The sequence below is a fragment of the Lutra lutra genome, chromosome 7, assembly GCF_902655055.1.
Source record: "Lutra lutra chromosome 7, mLutLut1.2, whole genome shotgun sequence".
Lineage (NCBI taxonomy): Eukaryota > Metazoa > Chordata > Mammalia > Carnivora > Mustelidae > Lutra > Lutra lutra.
Window position 1 is genome coordinate 20,998,459 of NC_062284.1, and position 20,834 is coordinate 21,019,292.

Consider the following 20,834-nt stretch of genomic DNA (forward strand, 5'->3'; position numbering starts at 1 on the left):
AGCCAGCTGCCAGAAGAGAGCATGGGTTCTCACTTTGTTTTGTTCATACGGTAAGCTTCGTGGGGAAAGCTGATTCTGCCTGTGAGAACAGAGGTCTGCAAGTGCCTGTGACTGAATGGCTATGGCTAATTCTGGCTAATTCTGTGAATTTGGCAACAACTGAACCACATCCTCTAGCACCTTTATTACTAGTAAAGCCAATACTATTTTTATCTCTATCTGCCTGATATCTGCCTCTGTCCTTGAATTGGCTCTCAAAGGTCAGGTAAGGAACAAGATTGTCATTCACTAGACACATTAAAACTCCCACATTTAATCCCACCCCTTCCCCATAATCCAAGCAACTTTGACTCCTATTAATTTCTACATCAGAGGAATTACCCACCTCCTTTCTGAGGCTCATCTCTCTTTCAGGTCTTCTTCTACTGACTATCTCATTTCTCTCCTTCTTGTCTTTCTTATTATGATCTCTGTTACCACTGTCTCTACTTGATTACTTGGGAAAAGGATGCCAAATAAGATCTCAAGACCATGAATCGCTTCGTTCCTAATCAAGCCTAGAGGAAACCCAACACCTTAACCCAGATCCACAAATATGACAAGAAACCAGTTGACCCAGAGGTTTTGGGGGGAATCCACACCTTCTATTGTAGGTTTGGCTAGTCTAAGACCTATAGATGCTTAAGTATAAGATCAACAGCATTTAAAATGTATGATTTATGAATTATAGCCTGCATACTTGAAAATATCATACATGCAAAATGAAAGTTCATTTAAGTGTTAGATATGAATGAAGAAGAGGTAATAAGGAGACAATGTACGCCATGTATTCCAAAAATCTATAATAATATACCTGTTTTAATTAAATATTAAGTTGGTGCTAAGCTTCCTGGATGCCATGGAAAAAAGGAAAACACACTGGATTACATAATTCTCATTGTTCAAGAAAAGGAAGTTGAAACTTGGACAAAATTTTTTTAGAAAAGATTCTTTTCAACTCAATTGCTCTTGAACCTGTGAACTGAGGGATGCCAAACCACAAAAGGAATGATGTGCTCAACCTTGGATTTTCAAGAGACACAGATTTGGCCTTCAAGTTGTAGATTGATAAAGATACATGTTACTAGGTATTAGCCTGGTATGATGAATATCTAGGTTGACAAATTCTACTTTGGTTGTGCTGGCAGATGTATTTGTAAAATGTTCTTCCACCAGCCCTCTAGGTTACCTGATATTAAACTTTCAAGCAAAGAAATAACACCCTTCAACACCACCAGTTGTTTTGGTGTTTGCTGATATTAAAGATTCTTCCTGACAGTTATGGGTAGCAGAATCATTTGTATATTGAAATTCTTCCTGGTTGCCAATAACAAAATCAAAGTCGCAAATCCAGAGGGAGCATAGTTGGTATCTTATTTGATATTCATTGAGGATAGGATGGAAATTTACATTTAAGTCAGGACATGAACTTTTTAGTCATCCATTCACTCAAAAATTCAAGGTCTTGCTCTGTGGAGATGTGCAGGCTTCTTGACCTAGTCTAAGGTGTAAGGCGGTCAGGGAAGTTTTCCAGAAGGAACTGACATTTGAGCAGAGATCCAAAGGATGAGTAGACAGAGGTTACAACGAGTGCAAAACCCCTAAGGCAGGAAGGGAGTGGTGACTTTGAGGAAATGAAAGAAGGCTGACAAGACTGGCGAACCAAGCATGAAGGGAGGACAGTCCAGGGTGATACTGGAGCTGGGAGCAATGGGAGCCACTGAAAGACTTTTAAAGAGAGCTGTTAGGGAGCAATGCAACAGGATTCGAGTCTAGTGAGTGCACATGAATTGAAAGAGTAGAAATGATTATGGAGAGCTTAGATGCTCTCAGAGCTCAGATGTTTTCCAAGCAACCACAGGAATCCTGGTGAAACATGATGGTAGCTTGTACTAGTGTGCTGGTGGTAGAGAAGGAAAGAAGTGTGTGTGTATGTGGGGGGGCATGATTCATTCACAGGGGGAAGAAAGCAGAATTTGATGATTTGACACTGTCAAATGAAATGGCTAGTGGTGCCACTCTCAGAGCCCAGAGCATGCAAGAGGATGTCCAAATTTGGGAGGAAAACCATGAGTGTGTTGCCGTAAGTCAGCTAAGTGGATATGCTACGTGGGGCTTTGGGCTAAATACCCTGCTTCAGGGTTGTATTAACTAACAACTGGATCATAATGTAAATCTCTGATTGAGAGACTAAATGTTAGATCTCATGAAATGGAGAAGTTGGGTGAAATTGTTAAAACTTCATATATTACTCTCTAAACATTAAGGGAAAGCCATGAATTTGGTTCCTGCACGTAAGCCCTCAAAACACCCTGCAAGGAGGAGCACAAGCACGTAAACTTCCCGTGTGAACACGTTTGTTAGACTGAGTCATGCAAGTTGCTGGCTCCGGTTTGGCAAGGGACTGGCCAACAGCAGGGACTGATGCCAAGCGCGTCTTAGGAAGTTAGGAGGCTCACTCCTAGCCAGACCCTGCAGAGAGAATCATGCCGGGGATGATAAGGAGAACCATCAAATGGCAAATGGTGATGTGAAAAATGAAAAGAAGCCAACATATAAAGTAGATTTTTTAAAATGGCAGAACTATATGAGTGCTCAAAAATTTGACTTAAAAAATTATCATGGGTGTCAAATTTAGGTAAAAATAACTAATTTTATTTCTATTCTTCCACCCTTAGGACCTCAGCTGTCCTGAGGTTAAGAGTGAAGAAAAAGTACCTTCTCCCCAAACCTCCTCCTCCATTTGTCTCTGATATTCACCTGTGATTCAGCCTCGAAAGGGTCAACAAGGGAACCGGAGGGGCAGGAAGGTACTCCGAATCCCTCCTGGAGATCTCAGCCAAGAGAAACAGGAAGTAGATGTTTTTACTGCCCAGCACACTTTCATTCCTATTACGTGTGCATGAAGCCCCAAGAGGAAAATGCAGTTTGGTAGTGACCTGATAACCACATTCTTGGAGGCTTGCTCCAAGAATGGTAAAAATCCAAACAATGCTAGGGGAAGGGGGAAGGGGCAGAAGCAGAGTGAAACAAAACACAATCTCCATTGTAAATTACTGGCTGTGATTAAATCCAAGTTAATGTCCAACAAAAAGTTGAGATTTTAGATTATTAAGATGGGAGTAACTTATCTTTCTCAGGAAGAAATAATTTTTGTATCTTGAAAGCTTAGCAGTTGCTATTAAAACAGAAAAGATGCATTTAAAAGTTGTTTTGAAAATGTGCCTTATCAAGGCCAAAAGTTGGTGCAGATTATCCTTGAATTTGGTAGACTGGATTACAAGGTGACTAGAGCTAGGAGGGGAGATGGGCCAGAGACCTGGAGCCTGTGGGCTGTGGCAGAGTCACTGGCTGGAATGTGTACAGCAGGGAGACTTCAAGGGTATTATAATTCCGTTGTAGTGGTTGAGGCCCTTGATTGGATGGTCTGCTGAAACAGTCTTGTGAATGTCTTTATGTTTATCAATATATACAGGTAGTTGTACCAAGAAACTTTAATCCTGAGTACTGAATGACAGAATGATAAGCTAGAATTCCCGTAGGTGTCATCCTTCTACCTGCGTTGTTGGTTAAACTCTTTGGAACGATGTTTTATCAATGATCACAGTCTTAGTAATAATAATAGCTTACATTTCTTTTATTAAGTGATAAAGGTTCTTAAAAGTTATATGATTAAAAAATATAGATAGTGTGGTTTTATTGTTCCTGTCTACACTTCGCTGGTTCCCCGTTCTCAGCTGCAGGAGGAGCAATAACGAAAAGGTTGGAAAATGTCACCCTTTCTGGTTCTCCCTCACCTGCCTTCATTCGCTTATTCATAGATTGGCTCACACATGTGTTCATTCATTCATTGTGCATTCTGGGAAAGGAGCATCAAGAACATTAAGGTGGGATGAGGAGGTCAGTCCCTAGGGGAATACCATCCTTGACAAAGGCAACCATCAGTCAAAAGACCACTTCCCTAGCCTTTACACAGCCCTGCAGCTGATTTTTCTCTTCATTCGTGCAGGGTCCTGCAGTAAAATCTCCCACTCTGGGGCTGGGCAAGAACCATCAGGGGCTTTTGGTTTGCTTTAGTTTGGGTCTGGGATATTTGCAATACACCCCATCATTCACTTCTATATACAATTTACAATCACCTTTTCACACGAGATATTTTCCCACTCTTTCGGGAGAAAACACGTAAAGAACCCAAAGTGTGAACCAACAAGAGAACTTGGAGGGAACATTTATATGAACATCGGCATCTCTCTTAGAATGGGGCGGGTTGGCTCGCACACCCTCTGTCCGCGGCTGGGCCCCGGCCCCACGCTGGGCTCACCTCTCACAAGTGACGCGGATGCGCTCGTCGCTGGACGACTGCTGCTCGTCCTCCTTCTCCTGGAAGTGCTCCTGGACACACTGCTCCTCGAACTCGTGCAGCCTCTTCAGCTCCTCGTCGCTGAGAAATAGCTCTGCTTAAAGGAAGAAGGGTTTGCCACGTGAGAAATGAGCCCTGTCCACGAAGAATCAATTGAGTTGCGCCATTGCACATTTCACAACCCAACCGGTATTAAGCTCCTTTGCTCCGCAGTTCTGCCACTACTCCAACTGTTTTACTCAAACAGGCGATCATCTTTCCATTGGAGCAGAATGGCTCACTTTTTAACACAAAACACCACTATTACAGCTATTTGCAAAGTGAAGCCAAGTACTATTTTCTGGAGAAACTGTTGCATCTGTCTTATGGATGGAGTCAGGTGGACAGCAGTATTTTTCTATCCTTTTGAGATGCAACAGGTGGAAACATTCTTAAAGGGGCATTGAATTTATACAGACAAGTCATTCTCAAGAACTCTCTCGATTTCTAATCTCTTCATGAGCAAGCTTTCAGTAACATGAATTACTCACAAACTAACAGAACTGGAATAAAATCAACATAAAATGAGAAGCGTTCTGCAAAGAACAGCAGTTGGACTCGGGTGTTACGTTTTCCACAATTTAAGTAGTTCAGCGAGATTTCTGGGAGGGTGTCCAGTTAGAACCCTCTTGAAATTCGTGCAGGATAGAAATGAAAGAGTCCTGTACATACTCAGCCCGCGATCCTGTTCGTCTTGGTCCCCTTCTCTTTTCTTCCTACAGCGGCCACTGAGACGCATGATGATTATATAGATGTGGCTTATAATGATCATTGGTGGAGGTAGGACTGGCCGGTCATGAAATGTCATTATCAGCTGATATCGCTGGAATTTCCACACCTGGTTGGATATGGACTTGACTTCAAAGAAAGTATTGCTTTAAAAAGAATAAAGGTTTAGTTATTTTGCTTTTCATTTTGATTTCCCAGGACAATCGGTCACTCACATTGAAATGAAAATAAACAGTGAAAGGGCCTTTTAGTGCCCTTTAGTACTGACCCCTGAATTACCCTTTTGGTTTATCTATCATTGTGGATTATCTACACCCAAGGACATTTTACTTATATAAATAATTAAGGATTAAGTATATTAAAATGGCTACCTATTGCTCTCTTGAGACACCATACTACAGTCTACTGATTCATATGCTCAGGAAAATATTATTTCATATTTTTAAAGGTAGGAGCTATTCAGCTAAGCATTTTGAAGTATTTAAACCTGAAATACACTTGAATAAGAGTTTGAATCAGATTCTTTCCAAAGCCCTGGTTAGCTCTAAGATTCTATATTTCTGTGAAGTATTTTTCCCTTATATTTTCATCTTAGAAGCTAGAATTTTTAAAAAATCATTTATTAAGCATGGTCACATGCTCAACACATCATGCCAAAATGGGCAAGTTTTACAAGACACTTGATTTTATAATTTAAGCCATCTCTTTCCAAGGCCATTTTATCTTCTATTCTGTTAATAATTAGGAAAACATTTTATATTATATCACAATAATTGTCACAGCTTATGATGTTGACATTGCTTTCTGTGCCTGTGATAATGAATTAAAGGCATGCCTTGATCAAATCTTCCCTATTCCAGGAGACTTTCATCTAAGGAAATATTTTCATCAGATTAAAATACATGTTTAAGTGTTAAAATACTAACCAAGATTGAGTTTAAATGTATTTAAGACAAAGACAAATATCATATGGTTTCATTCGTATGTGGAATATAAGAAACAAAACAAACAAAGAAAAAAAGAGATGAAAGAAAGAAAAAAAAAAAAAAAACCAGACTCTTAAACACAGGGAACAAACTGGTGGTTGCCGGAGGGGAGGTGGGTGGGGGGATGGGTGAAATGGATCAAAGGGGATTAACAGTACACTAATCACTGCCTGTTGAGCACTGAGTAATGTACAGAATTATTGAATCATTGAACTCTATACCTGAAACTGATACAACATGGTATGTTAATTATACTTCAATAAAAAATAAAATATTGGGGCGCCTGGGTGGCTCAGTGGATTAAAGCCTCTGCCTTCGGCTCAGGTTGTGATCTCAGGGTCCTGGGATCAAGCCCCGCATCGGGCTCTCTGCTCAGCAGGGAGCCTGCTTCCTCCTCTCTCTCTGCCTGCCTCTCTGCCTACTTGTGATCTCTGTCTGTCAAATGAATAAATAAAATCTTAAAAAAAAAATAAAATATTGAATCATCAAAAAATTTGTTTAATGTATTTAAGTGTCAACTTTTGATTCACGAATACGCGAAGGCTGATTAAGTTTGAATGAAAGAGATTGCAAAAACTCTGCATATTTAAAAGCCCCACTGAAATTCTGTGTAAATCCATGGCCGCATGAGTGTTCCCAGATTAAACTGGAAATCTGTAATGCAATAAATAATAGGCAAAAGCAGTCAAGAACCTTGATACCTACTTGAAAACCGCAATAAGCAAGTTCACCAGCAGGATGTTGGCCACCAGTAGGTAGCACGCCATGATGGCCGGGGTGAGCCAGGCACCCGGGATACAAGGAGGGAGCCGCTTGCCTTCCTCGTCGTACTGGTTGTCACCACAAGGAGCTGAAACAAAGGTTTGCCCTCTTGTACTTTTTACATAAGATGAATAGAATAAATAACTTACATATGCCATTACACAATCTATTTCTTTTTAAAGATGATTTTTCCCTGATTTCATAAGCAATAATATTCCATATGAAAAATATCAACTCATACAAAGAAAAAAACTCATTTCTGCACTCCGCGATAGTCATTCTTGACTTGACGTATTTATAAACATTTTCCCATTTCTGTATTTGCGTTTTTCATACACATTAGAAATATAATTTCTAGGCAGATAAATCTATCTTTTTTTTTCCTGTACTGTTATCCATTAGAAAGCTAGTTTCTAATGGATAATGGATAATCTGATTATTTAACATCACCTCATGTTGTCCCCTTGGTTTCACTTGTACATGAACTTCAGCAATAATTTTGTTATGAGGAAGGAGGTAAGGATCCCCTCTACCCTCAAATCCATTAATCAACGTTTCTGGTGTCATTTTTGGAAAATCACCTTTTCTTTCTCTCAGTTCATTCAAAATGCCACTTTGATTCTATAGGACCTATGTCCTGAACTAAAAAATAGAATGATCCCAACAGTGATCAGTGAAGTAATGTCCGTGAATTTATAGTCTACCTACTTTTTACTTACTTACAGTTTAAACCTCTCTTGTTTTCTGACACCAGAAAAAAAAAAAAACAAATCTTGTCTCTGACACCAGAAAACAAGAGAGGTATTTAAAACCAGCGTAAGGCTGTCGGTAATTAGCTAAGGGAGAGACTGATTAATACACAAACTTCATGGAGTGAAGTCATCAATTCTGTGTAAACTTACGATTAATTTCCATGGCGTAGACTATATAGTGATTGGAAAGCAGGGTTTGGGGGTTTTTTTAGGTGTGACAGGAAGGGAGGAAAGAAAATAAGATGACAGTTGAGAAAAAAGTAAAACAAATGATTAACAAAACAAGAATGGTTTTGGTTGTCACGAAATGCAAAGTACTCAAGTTTGGGAATTACAGATTCACACTTGGAAGCAGTGGTCTATTTAGATGAAACTGTATACATTATTAATTCTAGAAAATTCATATATATTTCATGAATATTGATTTTACCATATGTCATAAGCAATAAAAAGCTAACTAGTTAAAAATACTGTGAAAAAGATATGAAGCTACTGGCAGATGATCATTTTAACCAACTGGTTAACCAATCAGGCATTCTCCATAGCCCAATTCAAAAACCTCATAAGCACAAATAAATGAAAAATTATTATGCAATAATCAGATCAAGAATCAAAACCTAACATTTAATAGTGTTACTGAAAATAGCCTCATTTGTCTCTTTATCTTCTCATTACCCAATTCAATAATAAAAAATAAAAATACCACAATTTATGTCTGGATCATACATTTACTGAAGCAACTATTCTTCGGAAAGCAAGTTAGATTTTTATGTTTCAGTTTACCAAGGTACAAACACATTCAACAATCGACTTTGAGATGTACAGGTGGTAATGATGTGTTCGGAATCACGTTATAAAAGCTAGGTAGAAGGCATTGGGTGAACTAGTTATCAGTCTAAACCAGTGGCAGGAGATATACTGAGAATCCTGCATTTCATACAAGAAGAGGATGTTCAAGACCATCTATCCCCAAGAAGCAGAGTACTGGAAATAGCAGATGTGCTGTTGTATCTGTATCTCTGACAGAGTAGAACATACAAATGAAGGTATGGCTCTGGACACAAAAACAGGTGTGAAGAGCCTCATTCATCCGTGGGACATTAACTGGTCAGGTGAAATAGGTATAAGAACATTTGAGCTTCACTTCCTATGACACAAGAGACACCATGACCTGGCAGCTCAGCCTGGAGAGGAGCTGGGTCCTGTGCCCCTCAGAAATTCACATAGGATTATGGCTCATTTCCTCTGCTAACATTCAGATTATTGTTGATAATAAAAATTTTTAAAAATTGAACCCCCTGGGGCGCCTGGGTGGCTCAGTGGGTTAAAGCCTCTGCCTTCAGCTCAGGTCATGATCTCAGAGTCCTGGGATCGAGCCCCACATCAGCTCTCTGCTCCGTGAGGAGCCTGCTTCCTCCTCTCTCTCCCTGCCTGCCTCTCTGCCTACTTGTGATCTCTGTCTGTCAAATAAATAAACAAAAATCTTAAAAAAAAAAAATTGAACCCCCTAAGTGAAGAGGAAATTGATAGCCATATGGATAATGGGCTTCGGAGAAGAAGCCTGAAGACGAGGGTGACACAAGGCACCAGTCACCCTGTCATGCTTACCATCTCAGTCTATTGGAATAACACTACCCACTCTGTCTTGGGGTAGAAAGAGATTTAGGTTGAAGAAATATTGGGATATTGGCACTGGGATTATATTCACGGGATAAGATGTTCACCAGGTCCAGCTAAAAGAATGGGAGACTCTTTCGAAATTCTGGTTAATGGTTTTTAGAATAGAAGAAATGACTGATGGCTCAAAAATCCACATTGCATATTCTGCACTTATTCCTTCATAAAATAATTTGATGCTTGTGGCAGAATAAAAAGTAATTCATTTCCAAATTAACACATGCTCTTCCATTAATTTGGAACTGATCATCTGCCTCAGAAGCAGGGAAGAGAATCTTACTATCAATTCTATTCTTACGGTCTATCTGGTCTGCAAACACCTCCCCATAGATCATCCAGTAAGGCATGTAGAAGATGTTTCGGGCCAATTTCCAGGAAGGCTCCTCATCTGGGTGCAAAATGGCTTGACGGGCTACTCCAAAACTCATCAGCACAACCAGCATGATGACCACAAAATACAGCATGTCAATCATCTGAATAGAAAGAAAATGCGTCTCTTACTGTTTTGACTCATGGGCCAGGTTCTCTTGCTTTTGCTCTCCTTGATGACTTCATGAGTGTCTAATTAGGATGAAGAGAGCCTCTTTCCTTTCTCTCCATCCCATCAATGGGCTCCTAGTTTTTATACGCTACACAATACATACATCTTATTCTAGAATGTTGACTTCCTCATTTGCTCTTACTCTTCTCTGCTTTTGTTGCCCATAAACAAATATTTCTCTCTTAACATCAGCAAATAGAGAGAGGGAAGAATTATGAGGTAAGCATGGGAATTTTTCAGGGAGACAGAGGAGGAGATATCTAAGAAAGGAACAAGAAAATGAATTGAGAGTACAGAATATTCATTCATTACACAAATGCTGCATGGTTACAGTGAGCAATGCTCTGGTTACTGTGGATACTGAACTGGTGTAATTCCCAATTTTGGATATCCCTGAAGATGAGAGCCCTTGCCAGGATAAGCTAAACCATATATTCCTTCACTCAAAATGGCTTGTGCTATAAAGAGTTATTCCTAAACTTAAGAGATTTCCTTTCCTCTGGGACCAGTCCTAACACTGAAGCTATTTTAGGTGATATAAGGATGATCTGCTGGCTCATTTTTTTTCTTTCATATTGTATGATTTAATCTGGAAGAAATGTTGCCATGGATTTGTCTTGGTCTTATAACATGAATTGCCTGTGCCCACTCCAGGCCAGAGTACATGGGCTGAAGACTGTTTGGAATACTGGAGGGGGTGTGACCCTAGGCCCCATTTGTTTCTGGCTTTCATCCCATGTTATGAGCCAGATTATTGCCATATATATATATATATATATATATATATATATACACACACACATATATATATAGTATATGTATTATAATATATATACACACACATACATATACATATACAGTATTAGTATTGTACATATATACAGTAGATATATTTCTCTATATAAAGTAGTATATACTGGGTATATACATATACATGCAGTATTAACATGTAGGAAAACTCTGTATTTTAAAGCAAAAATGTTTCCTGCAAGAAACCAACTGCAAAGGAAAGACCAAATGAAGCCTAACAAAGCCACACCCAAGGCCTGGTGTCAGGTTTTCACCACAACCACAACATCCCTAACTCCTAATGGGATGCCGGTACTAACCATCTTTCCAATCATCATCACATAGGGCCCCAGATACTTGTTGACACCAAAGATGTCCAGGACACGAATGTACCAGAAGATGATATCCACACAGTAGATCACTCGCCCATAGCCCATATATGGCTGCTTCTGTAGGCGAAGGATTGCTCCAATCATGAACGTGGAAATAGCCACGAGATCCGTGATATTCCAGTACTCCTGAAGCCAAACTTTTATTTTCTGGCTGAGTTTGCCTGGCTCTGACATGAGGATCTGAAAACAATTGCCAAAGAACAATAAACAGGGAGTGCTGTTTTGGAAGCCTCTTAGAATCTTGGAAAGATAGGACTGGTGGAACATTCCAGGGCATCTGGTCCCATTTCCTACTTAAGACCTTTAAACACTAATCTTCTCAGACGGAGAAAGATATCTCGAAAGGGAAATTCCACGGAATCCTCTATATTCCTAGATGCAGTGTTTCACAAATTCTCAGGAAATGCCTTCTAAATTATGTCCTTCTGGGTGAAATTAAAGCAGCTGCCTCTTGATTTCTTTTTAATTCTCTGGATATGTGCCCATCAGCCCGCGTTCCAGAATTAGTCCAGGAGGAAAGTCTACAGCGGAGATACACCCAGGTGGTCTCACGAAAGGGTAATCTACCTGGTGGAGATGGCAGAATTGGGCTAGCTGTTTGTTTGCCACAATTCCTTTGCAACTTAGATATGAGAAGTGAGGGGAAGGTTAAATGATTTTTCTCCTCCTTGAGATATTACTCTTTAAAAATCACCATTTGTTTGGGGTTCCTGGGTGTCTCAGTCAGTTAAGCATCTGACTCTGGATTATGGCTCAGGTCACGATCTCAGGGTCCTGAGACTGAGCCCTGTGTTGGGCTCTGTGCTCTGCAGGGAGTCTGCTTGAGACGTTCCCTCTGCCTCTCCCCCCATGCACACTCTCTTTCTCAAATAAATCGGGTCATGATCTCAGGGTCCTGGGATCGGGCCCCGCGTTGGGCTCTCTGCTTGGCGGGGAACCTGCTTCCTCCTCTCTCTCTGCCTGCCTCTCTGCCTGCTGGTGATCTCTGTCTGTCAAATAAATAAATAAAAATCTCAAATAAATCTTAAAAAAAAAAAACCCACCACTGATTAAAAAAACACTACTTCCTCAGGGTAAAATTAAAAACATTTAACAAACAGCATGCCACAATACACAGAGAGTGAACCCCATGGATGCAGCTACGGTGTGTAGTAGGGTGGGGATCTGTTGTGCCATGTAGCACCACTTTAGTTATGGAGACTGAGTGGGTCCTGGAGATCCCACAGATGGGATGGGCTGGTATCTAGGTTTTGGCCACAACAGAAGGGATTGAGTAGTTTAACCACCTGTGTACACTGTAGCCTAGGTGGGGGGGTGGCGAGCTGTAACTAGAGGGTGAGCTCCTAGAATAAAGAACAGTATCTTAGGGGTGCCTGGGTGGCTCAGTGGGTTAAGCCTCTGCCTTCGGCTCAGGTCATGATCTCAGGGTCCTGGGATCAAGCCCCGTATTGGGGCTTGATCTGTTCAGCAGGGAGCCTGCTTCATATCCTCCTCCTCTGCCTGCCTCTCTGCCTACTTGTGATCTCTGTCTGTCAAAAAAAAAAAAGAACAGTATCTTAGCACATGGCTGGTGCTCAGTGGGATCATGGTGGCATAGGGATGGCATGGCAGGCCACTTGGGGAATCCCAGTTGTAACACCTGCAGACTTTGTTGAAGCCACCTGGAAAAGAAAGACTAGTAGCAAAGGAGATGGGTTGAAAGATGTTGGATGCTGCACTTTTTTGTGTCTCAGTCTTTCATTAGACTGACAGCATCAAACTACCTTGGCTGGGAAGGAGTTGCCAGTAATGGGTTTTTTGTTTGTTTGTTTGTTTGTTTGTTTTCAGTTCAGTGAAAGGGTTAATAACAATGGCAAAATAATAGTACTTGGTCTGTATCAGTTGGAAGAGGCACATGAAAGTCTTCTGTGTGCTTTTCCAGTTCAAATTCATTTTTTACTTGGATGTAAGCTTTCTCTTTACAAGCTAATATAGTGAGTTAAAACTTGAAGAAAAGTGCCTGGCCTTCTTTCCTCTGCCATACTCTCAGAATCTCCTGAGAGCTCTTCCTTAATAAGAAGGTAGAGTCCCCATTGCAGGTGGTAGGGAGTCATGATTCTGAGTCTTAAGTTGTAGGTAAAACATCATCTTGGGTCTCTCTTTGTTTTTCGTTTCAGTTCCCAGTAAACAGCCAAAATTTGTACCCTGTTGTAGTAATTGGTTTATCTCCTGGAAGCATTTATTACTGCTTTTACAGGACCTGAGACGGTTTTTACTACTAAACATCGTTTATTTTGCTTTTTGTGTGTGTGTGTGTGTGTGTGTGTGTGTGTGTGTGTGTGTGTGTGTGTGTTTAAAGATTTTATTTATTTATTTGACAGACAGAGAGATCACAAGTAGGCAGAGAAGCAGGCAGAGAGAGAGAGAGAGAGAGAGAGAGAGAGAGGAAGGGAAGCAGGTTCCCTGCTAAGCAGAGAGCCCCATGTGGGGCTGTGCACCACGACCCTGAGATCACGACCTGAGCAGAAGGCAGAGGCTTAACCCACTGAGCCACCCAGGTGCCTGCTTTGTGTTTTGATCTACAAATTCAAATCAGAAGCAGAAGACATAGACATCTTAAGCAAGGGAATGGAATAAACTTGGGATGGTGATAGCCCAAAAGAGAAAAAGGTACCATGGTATCATGGGATCATGTCACTCATGATTTGCATGGAGTGTTTTCGCAATGAGAAGCTATATCTGAATTGAAGTCAGCGTTCAGTGGGCCTAGGACAGGACTTTGGAATAATCACCTCTCGTATTTTCTCTAATGCCAGGCTCACGATGTAGGAGATGACAATCCACTCCTGGAGACAGGGCCAGCGTTCCATCCGCACCAGGATGACATAGTTGAAGAGCAATAGGTAGCCCAAGTATGATATCTGAAGGACAGAACAACTGTTAACAGTGTTTGGGGAGATAACACATGTTGGGGAAAAAAAAAAACCCAACAACTTTGAAATCCTATTTTCAGGTTGACAGGTCTTCTAAAATTTGCATTTCCACTGGACTGACTCACTAGAGGAAACCTTCTGTTCATATCACCAGTGCAGATAAACTTTGGGGCAGGTCAGGAGCCATTTTATGCTCTAGGATGATATGGACACTGGCATTTCATTTTCTACATCAAGATGTATTTCTGGCCACTACCACTCTCGTGGGGGAATTATGGAGCTGCACAAAACTATGATAGATGGGGAAATCTTTAATATTTCACTGATGTGTCTTCTACATTCCTGGAAGTTGGAAAATGTTACTTATTCTCCCTGCTTTGCAAATTTCCCTCTTGAATCTTTACACTGCCGACAGATATGGGAGGTTAGAAGTGGGAGAGTGAAAGCTGTCTGCCCAGGTGCACAAAGCTGTCCGGAGTCCCCACAATTAGGATCGACTTATCTAGTATTTGCTGTGGCCACAACATGCTCCCTATCTTTGTGATAAGAAAAGATGCAGAGTTTGGAGACGTATGGGAGTGAGGCATGGGGTGGAGGGAGGTGATCTGAAGTTGATCTGAGGCTGATTCACTGTGGAGTGGATGAAACTTCACCTCCAGGGCCTCTTGCTGGCCCAGGGCTCTTCAGGACTTATGGCAGTGGGGTTGTGTGATAGGAGGGGGTTGTTCCAACAATTGTGTATTTGTGATGTAACGGTTTTTTTTTTTTTTAATTCACCTTCCACCCCTCCCAGTTGTATAGTCTTTACCGGTAATATAGGTAAAATCCCTTGCACCCATGATTTATTCTTTGCAGAAGGATTAGAACCAGAGTTCGGAAAATTGGGCTTCATCAGAATCCCCTGGGAAACTCTAAAATGTGCGATGTCCTCCCACAGGCCAGAGATAGTATTCAGAGGTGCGGGGTGACACTGGGGCTCCTGTGCCTCCTGGCTCTGCCCTGTGCTGAGCTCTCTTGCAGGCCAGGTGTATCAGCGGTACTCAGCTGGTTCTGACCAGAGCAGGTGGGTAGCAGTGGCTTCTCTCATTACCAGCTGTGGCTACCAGAAGGTTCGGTGTCCAGGTCCACAGCTGATCTGATTCCCCATGAAGACTTCCTCTGCCTACTGCCTACCCTATTGCCTAATGTTCCATTTACAGCCTTGGACCCATCTCCTCACCTCCCATCACCTGCTCCTGCCTAGTCCCAAATGGAACCACATGCCAGGACCTGCCTGATGTAGGCTGTAGCTTGGTGCTTGGGACTTCATGTCCCAAGTCTTGTCCCACCCTCCCCAGCCTGCAATGGTTGTGGGAGCCTCTGCTTGCCTGCTGGGGCCTCCTGCAGCCAGAGCCTATCTGTGAGAGTCACAAGCAGGCATGTGTAAAGCCAGGGCCACTCTTGTTACAGATGTAGCAAGATGTTACAGATTAACACTCTTGTTGTTACACATCTTGTTACAAATGTAACACTCTTGCCTCACTCTTGGGGATGGGGAGATAGTGGCCACCAAAGGCATCTGGAGGAGAGTGTGCAGCCAAGCAGTGGTCAGTTGGGTGTGCATTTCAGAGTGGAGAGGACTTGACTTGCTCCCCTGTTCTAGGAGTTTGTGATCTGGGTTCAACCACACTGCTTTGGTAACCCCACTGATATTATGGGGGAAAAAATGGCACCTGTGAGTTTGCTGTTTAAATCATGAGTCATCTTTGTTGGTTTAAAAATAAAACGGTATTTCTCTAAGCTTTTATTACCAAAGGCATTTAATAAATCCTTCATCTTAAGCAAACAGAACTGTTTTGTTTTACAAGGTGGTGTATTTGGGGCTAGAAGGGCCATATACCTACATGCATGTAAATATAGGACAAGATCCCAGATACAGTTTCAGCTGAAGATTTGAGTCAGTCCTGGTTTTGTTTTCATAATTCATTTTAATTCTGTGAACTTTAAAACATCTGTAAAAGCCTTTGACATGTTTGACATATTTCTCAAGTCTCACAATTCTGTGTGTTCAACACTTAGCAAACGCTAATGAGGAAGCCTTACCGTATAGAACCAGAATTTGACAATGGGAGCATTATAGAATTCACAGATCTTCGTTCCTATGGGGATGCTTTTTTGTTTTTTGTGCTCATTTTCTTCATCACCCTTTTTTGAACCAGTGTCTGCATTCGCATCCTGGAAAACAACGGCACACAGCAAGCAGGTTGCTAAATGGGAAGTGCACAGCAGTTAACAGATAGACGTCTTCAAAAATAAATAATTACACCGAGTTCCCCCATTATTGTGGTTTCTAAACTCGTGGCAAGAGAAATCTCAACAATTTTGAGAATGAGAGTGAATTGATACTGTTGCGATCAAGGGTGGCACTGACCATATTCTCCTCTTCTTTCTCTTTGCCGTCTTCGTTCTCCTTGGATGTCTGATATGAGAAGTCATCATATGTGCGAAACTCCAAAAACAAAATGGTAGGGGGAAAAAGAATCCCCATTATAACCTACATAAAAGGAGAAAAAAAAATTTTTTTTAAAGATTTTTAGATTTTTAAGCTCGGGCAATTCTAGAAAATGATCCTAGTATATGTAAAAATTTTAAATTATGACCTTCAGTGTTACTCAATAAACTGAGCAGTCCTAGAAGAGCTTTGTCACTGCTCTGATGTTCTGTGGCTTACTTGGTTTGATATATTGGCAGAGTTGCAGACTGTGAAAAATTTAAGAACTTTCACCAAATTATTTCAGATAGACAGCAAACAGTATTGTGTGGAATCCGGTTTTAAAAAGCAGAGAGTTTACATTGAGTTTCAAAGAAGGTAAATCATTAAATTAAAATATAATAATATGAGTGAGAATAAATACATAATAATACCTTTAGTAAAGTAGATAGAAAATATTTTATATAGAAATGACTTAGATGTAAATGTGAATGTATGGATTAAGAATTAAAAGATGAATGTAATTTGGGCTAGATCCAGACAAAAGGATGGCCTGACCTATGGATGGAAAACTTTGTTGTCATTTTTATCGGTGCTGTGATGTGTACCACCAATACAGAAATCTGTTCCCAATGTTCAGTGCTGAGTTTGAGAAATTTCCCTCAGTGATCCATTATTAAGAACACTACAAAGGGGTTATTTCTACCATATATTAAAAAGTATATACAATTTAAAAATCCATAATTAAGATAGTACGATATAGGTGCATGAATAGAACAAACAAAGGAATAGAATAGAAAGTCCAGAAATAGATTCAAATTCACATCAAAATTAGTATAAGGTAAAAGTACCACCTCAAATTGGATGAATAAAGATGGACTATTTAATAAAAGTGGTATGAGAAACTGCATGATCATCCAGAACACAATTAAGGGGATTCTACCTCTGCCCAGCCTAATGAAAGATTAAAGATTTCACAAAAGAAAAAAAAAAAGTGGTGGTGTGGGAAGAATGTGAAAAAACTATAAAAAAAATCATGTGAAAATTTTTCAGAAAAAGGATGGTTGGAGGAAGACCTTTCTAACTATGCCCACAAATCAAGAAGCAATTAATCTGCATCACAAGCCCATCTCCAAAGGGACCTCCATCATGACTTTAAAGGAACAGGTTCTTTCCGTTCTTTTACAGCTTTATCTCCTGAGCATGCATTCCTAGACCTGGGTTGTCCAGTTTGGGGTCCATGAGTCACAAGTTGCTATGGAGCATTTGAAATGGGGTTGGTCTAAATCAGAAGTGCAAAGTACTCATCAGATTTCAAAGACTTAGAAACAGAAAACAGAATATTAATGATCTCATTAATGATTTTTTCCTATTGATATGTCGAAATGATAATATTTTGTATATAATGGTTTAAATAAATACTAAATTAAGGGGCGCCTGGGTGGCTCAGTGGGTTAAGCCGCTGCCTTCGGCTCAGGTCATGATCTCAGGGTCCTGGGATCCAGTCCCGCATCGGGCTCTCTGCTCGACAGGGAGCCTGCTTCCCTCTCTCTCTCTCTCTCTGCCTGCCTGCCTCTCTGTCTACTTGTGATCTCTCTCTGTCAAATAAATAATAAATAAAATCTTTAAAAAAATACTAAAATTAATTTCAACTGTTATCTTTTTGCTTTTTACAATATACTTTTATTCACCAGACCCAGGTTCAAGCCCCTTGTTGAGAATGTAGATAATGTGTTCTTTCATCAGGAAGCTCTTGGTGATTTTAAGGGTCACTGATACCTGTTAGATTTGTTAGTTGAGAGAAGGGTGTTGAGAATTGGTGATGTTCTAACTCTATCATTTATTTTTTTTTAAATATTTTGTTTAAAGATGGGATCGGGAGGGAGACAAACCATAAGAGACTGTTAATGTCACAAAACAAACTGAGGGGGTTGGGGGTAGGGGGGTATGGGAGAGGGTGGTGGGGTTATGGACACTGGGGAGGGTATGTGCTATGGTGAGTGCTGTGAAGTGTGTAAACCTGGCGATTCACAGATTGTACCCCTGGGGCTAATAATACATTATATGTTTATAAAAAATTTTTAAAAATATTTTGTTTATTTATTTGAAAGATACAGTATAAGTACAAGCAGAGGGGAGGGACAGAAGAAGAAGGAGAAGCAGACTCCCCTGCTGAGCAGGGATCCTGATGTGGGGTTCCATCTCTGGATCCCAAGATCATGACCTGAGCAGAAGGCAGGTGCTTAACCAACTGAGCCACCCAGGCACCCCTTTTTAAAATTTTTAGTTGGACTAAATTTATGAAGACTTTCACATTTCCCTTCATCTATCAGTGGTTACCCATGGTTGAGATCATGTAGGAAATGTGGGCTAAATACTTAATTCTAAATATTTAATTCAACTATTTTCCAGATAATGAATTGGTTTCTTATCATCCACTAAAATATAGCATATGATTATAAACTCATGGATTTAAACATGTATGATATGTTTCCATCTATTGCTATTAGGAATGTTATTGAAAGCCAAATTGTCCCATTTTTGCCTGGGAAGCCTCTTCAAGTGGGCTCCTGGTCTCCTGTTCTTACCGTACCGGCCTTTGAGAGTTTCTTTGCCATCTATGATGCGTGAAGATGCTCAGGCTTATCTTGTACATTTCCAGCTCTCCAGATTCTAGAGGTGAACCCATTTCTCTAAGAAATTCTGTCTCCAGTTAGTGGGAAATTTATTTTAAAACCATAGTCTGGGCTTTGGAGATGTCTGAGACTTTTGGGGAGGTCATTGTTTCTAGGCTTTTCATTGGTCAAAGACGGAATAAGTTCATATTGATGCTTCCAGCTAAATACTATAGGCTTTCTGTTTCCTTTTGTTCCACACTGAGTCCTAGTTCTCAAGGACTGACATGATGTTAGAATTAAAATATCCCTTGCTACTCAGTTGCTTTAACTTTATAGTTTCAGAATAACAATGATAATACTACTATAATCAATTATGATTATTGAAAACAGCAATTTTGGGGTGCCTGGGTGGCTCAGTGGGTTTAAACCTCTGCCTTCGGCTCGGGTTATGATCTCAGGGTCCTGGCATCAAGCCCCGTATCCGACCTTCTGCTCAGCGGGGAGCCTGCTTCCCCCCTCTCTCTCTCTGCCGGCCTCCCTGTCTGCTTGTGATCTCTGTCTGTCAAATAAATAAATAAATAGAATCTTTAAGAAAAAAAAAGAAAACAGTAATTTTTTTGCACAGGTGCTCTGATTATCTCCTCCTTTTGAAAATAATTATTATATCTACATTATCGGAAGACATAGCCATTACATATTATGCTCTCTCCTTCTTAGCCCTCCCCCAGTCTCAGCACTGTAAATAAATATCTATCTGAGGCTTACCATTCGTCCTTATACTGATGCCTCTCTGGTTATTTTGGTTCTTGGAACCTCATTCTCCTAACAGAGTCTTCAGAATTGCCTCCTAGGAATTGCATTTCCTGCTGTTCTTGTCTGTTGGTAAGAGTTAGTATGTACCCTTTATATTTAACAGTCACTTTTTGGGATATAAATCCTGGCCTGTCATTTTTCTTCTGGGAGCATCTTTGTATGATACACTCCATTTTTTTCTCCCTGACAAAAGTGGTTGCTGTTGGAAGTCTGACAATAATGTTGTTGTTGTTGTTGTTGTTGTTGTGTTTTGCCTGGATGCCCAGAGGGTTTTTTCTTTTTCACTAAAATCCACTAATTTAAAAATGTGTGTTGATGTTGGCTCTCCTGGGTTGATAAACTCAGGTTTGGAATGTGTCTTTTCAACATACAATTTCAAATCATTTGACTTCAAGAGAAATCTTTGAATTATATTTTAAGATAATCACTTTGAACTATTCCTGGTTTTCGTCCTGAAATTGATAACAATTTCACATTTTTAACAACCTGAGTGATATTTGATACTGCTGTTTCTTTGTTAATGTAAGTATACCTATTGACATCCGATTTCCTCTGCTCCATTTTAATAGGCACAGGAATATTTTCAGTTCCTACGAAGATGCCTTTGTCAGGAACTGAAATCCTTATCTCTTGTCTCAACAACTTTCGATAGTCTCGATTGCCCGCTTTATTTTCACTTTTTAAAAGATTTTATTTATTATTTATTTGACAGGCAAAGATCACAAGTAGGCAGAGAGGCAGGCAGAGAGAGAGGAGGAAGCAGGCTCCCTGCTGAGCAGAGAGCCAGGATGGATGCGGGGCTCAATCCCAGGACCCTGGGATCATGACCTGAGCCGAAGGCAGAGGCTTTAACCCACTGTGCCCCCCAGGCGGCCCCCCTTCAAAATTTTAAGACACGGAGGGCCTTCTATTTGCCAGAACCACACAGCATAACATATAGTGTCTTTTCTTTACC

At 40.5% G+C, this 20,834-nt stretch overlaps 1 protein-coding gene across 1 annotated transcript in view; it reads right to left on the bottom strand.

Moving 5' to 3' along the window:
• Positions 1-20,834, bottom strand: part of TRPM1 (transient receptor potential cation channel subfamily M member 1) — a 98,660-nt gene that overhangs the window by 18,981 nt on the left and 58,845 nt on the right. The window contains 9 exon segments of the mRNA XM_047737024.1: positions 4,361-4,493; positions 5,111-5,313; positions 6,859-7,003; positions 7,818-7,838; positions 9,643-9,817; positions 10,995-11,246; positions 13,838-13,966; positions 16,061-16,192; positions 16,389-16,511. Of these exon segments, the coding sequence (XP_047592980.1) occupies positions 4,361-4,493; positions 5,111-5,313; positions 6,859-7,003; positions 7,818-7,838; positions 9,643-9,817; positions 10,995-11,246; positions 13,838-13,966; positions 16,061-16,192; positions 16,389-16,511 (1,313 nt within the window).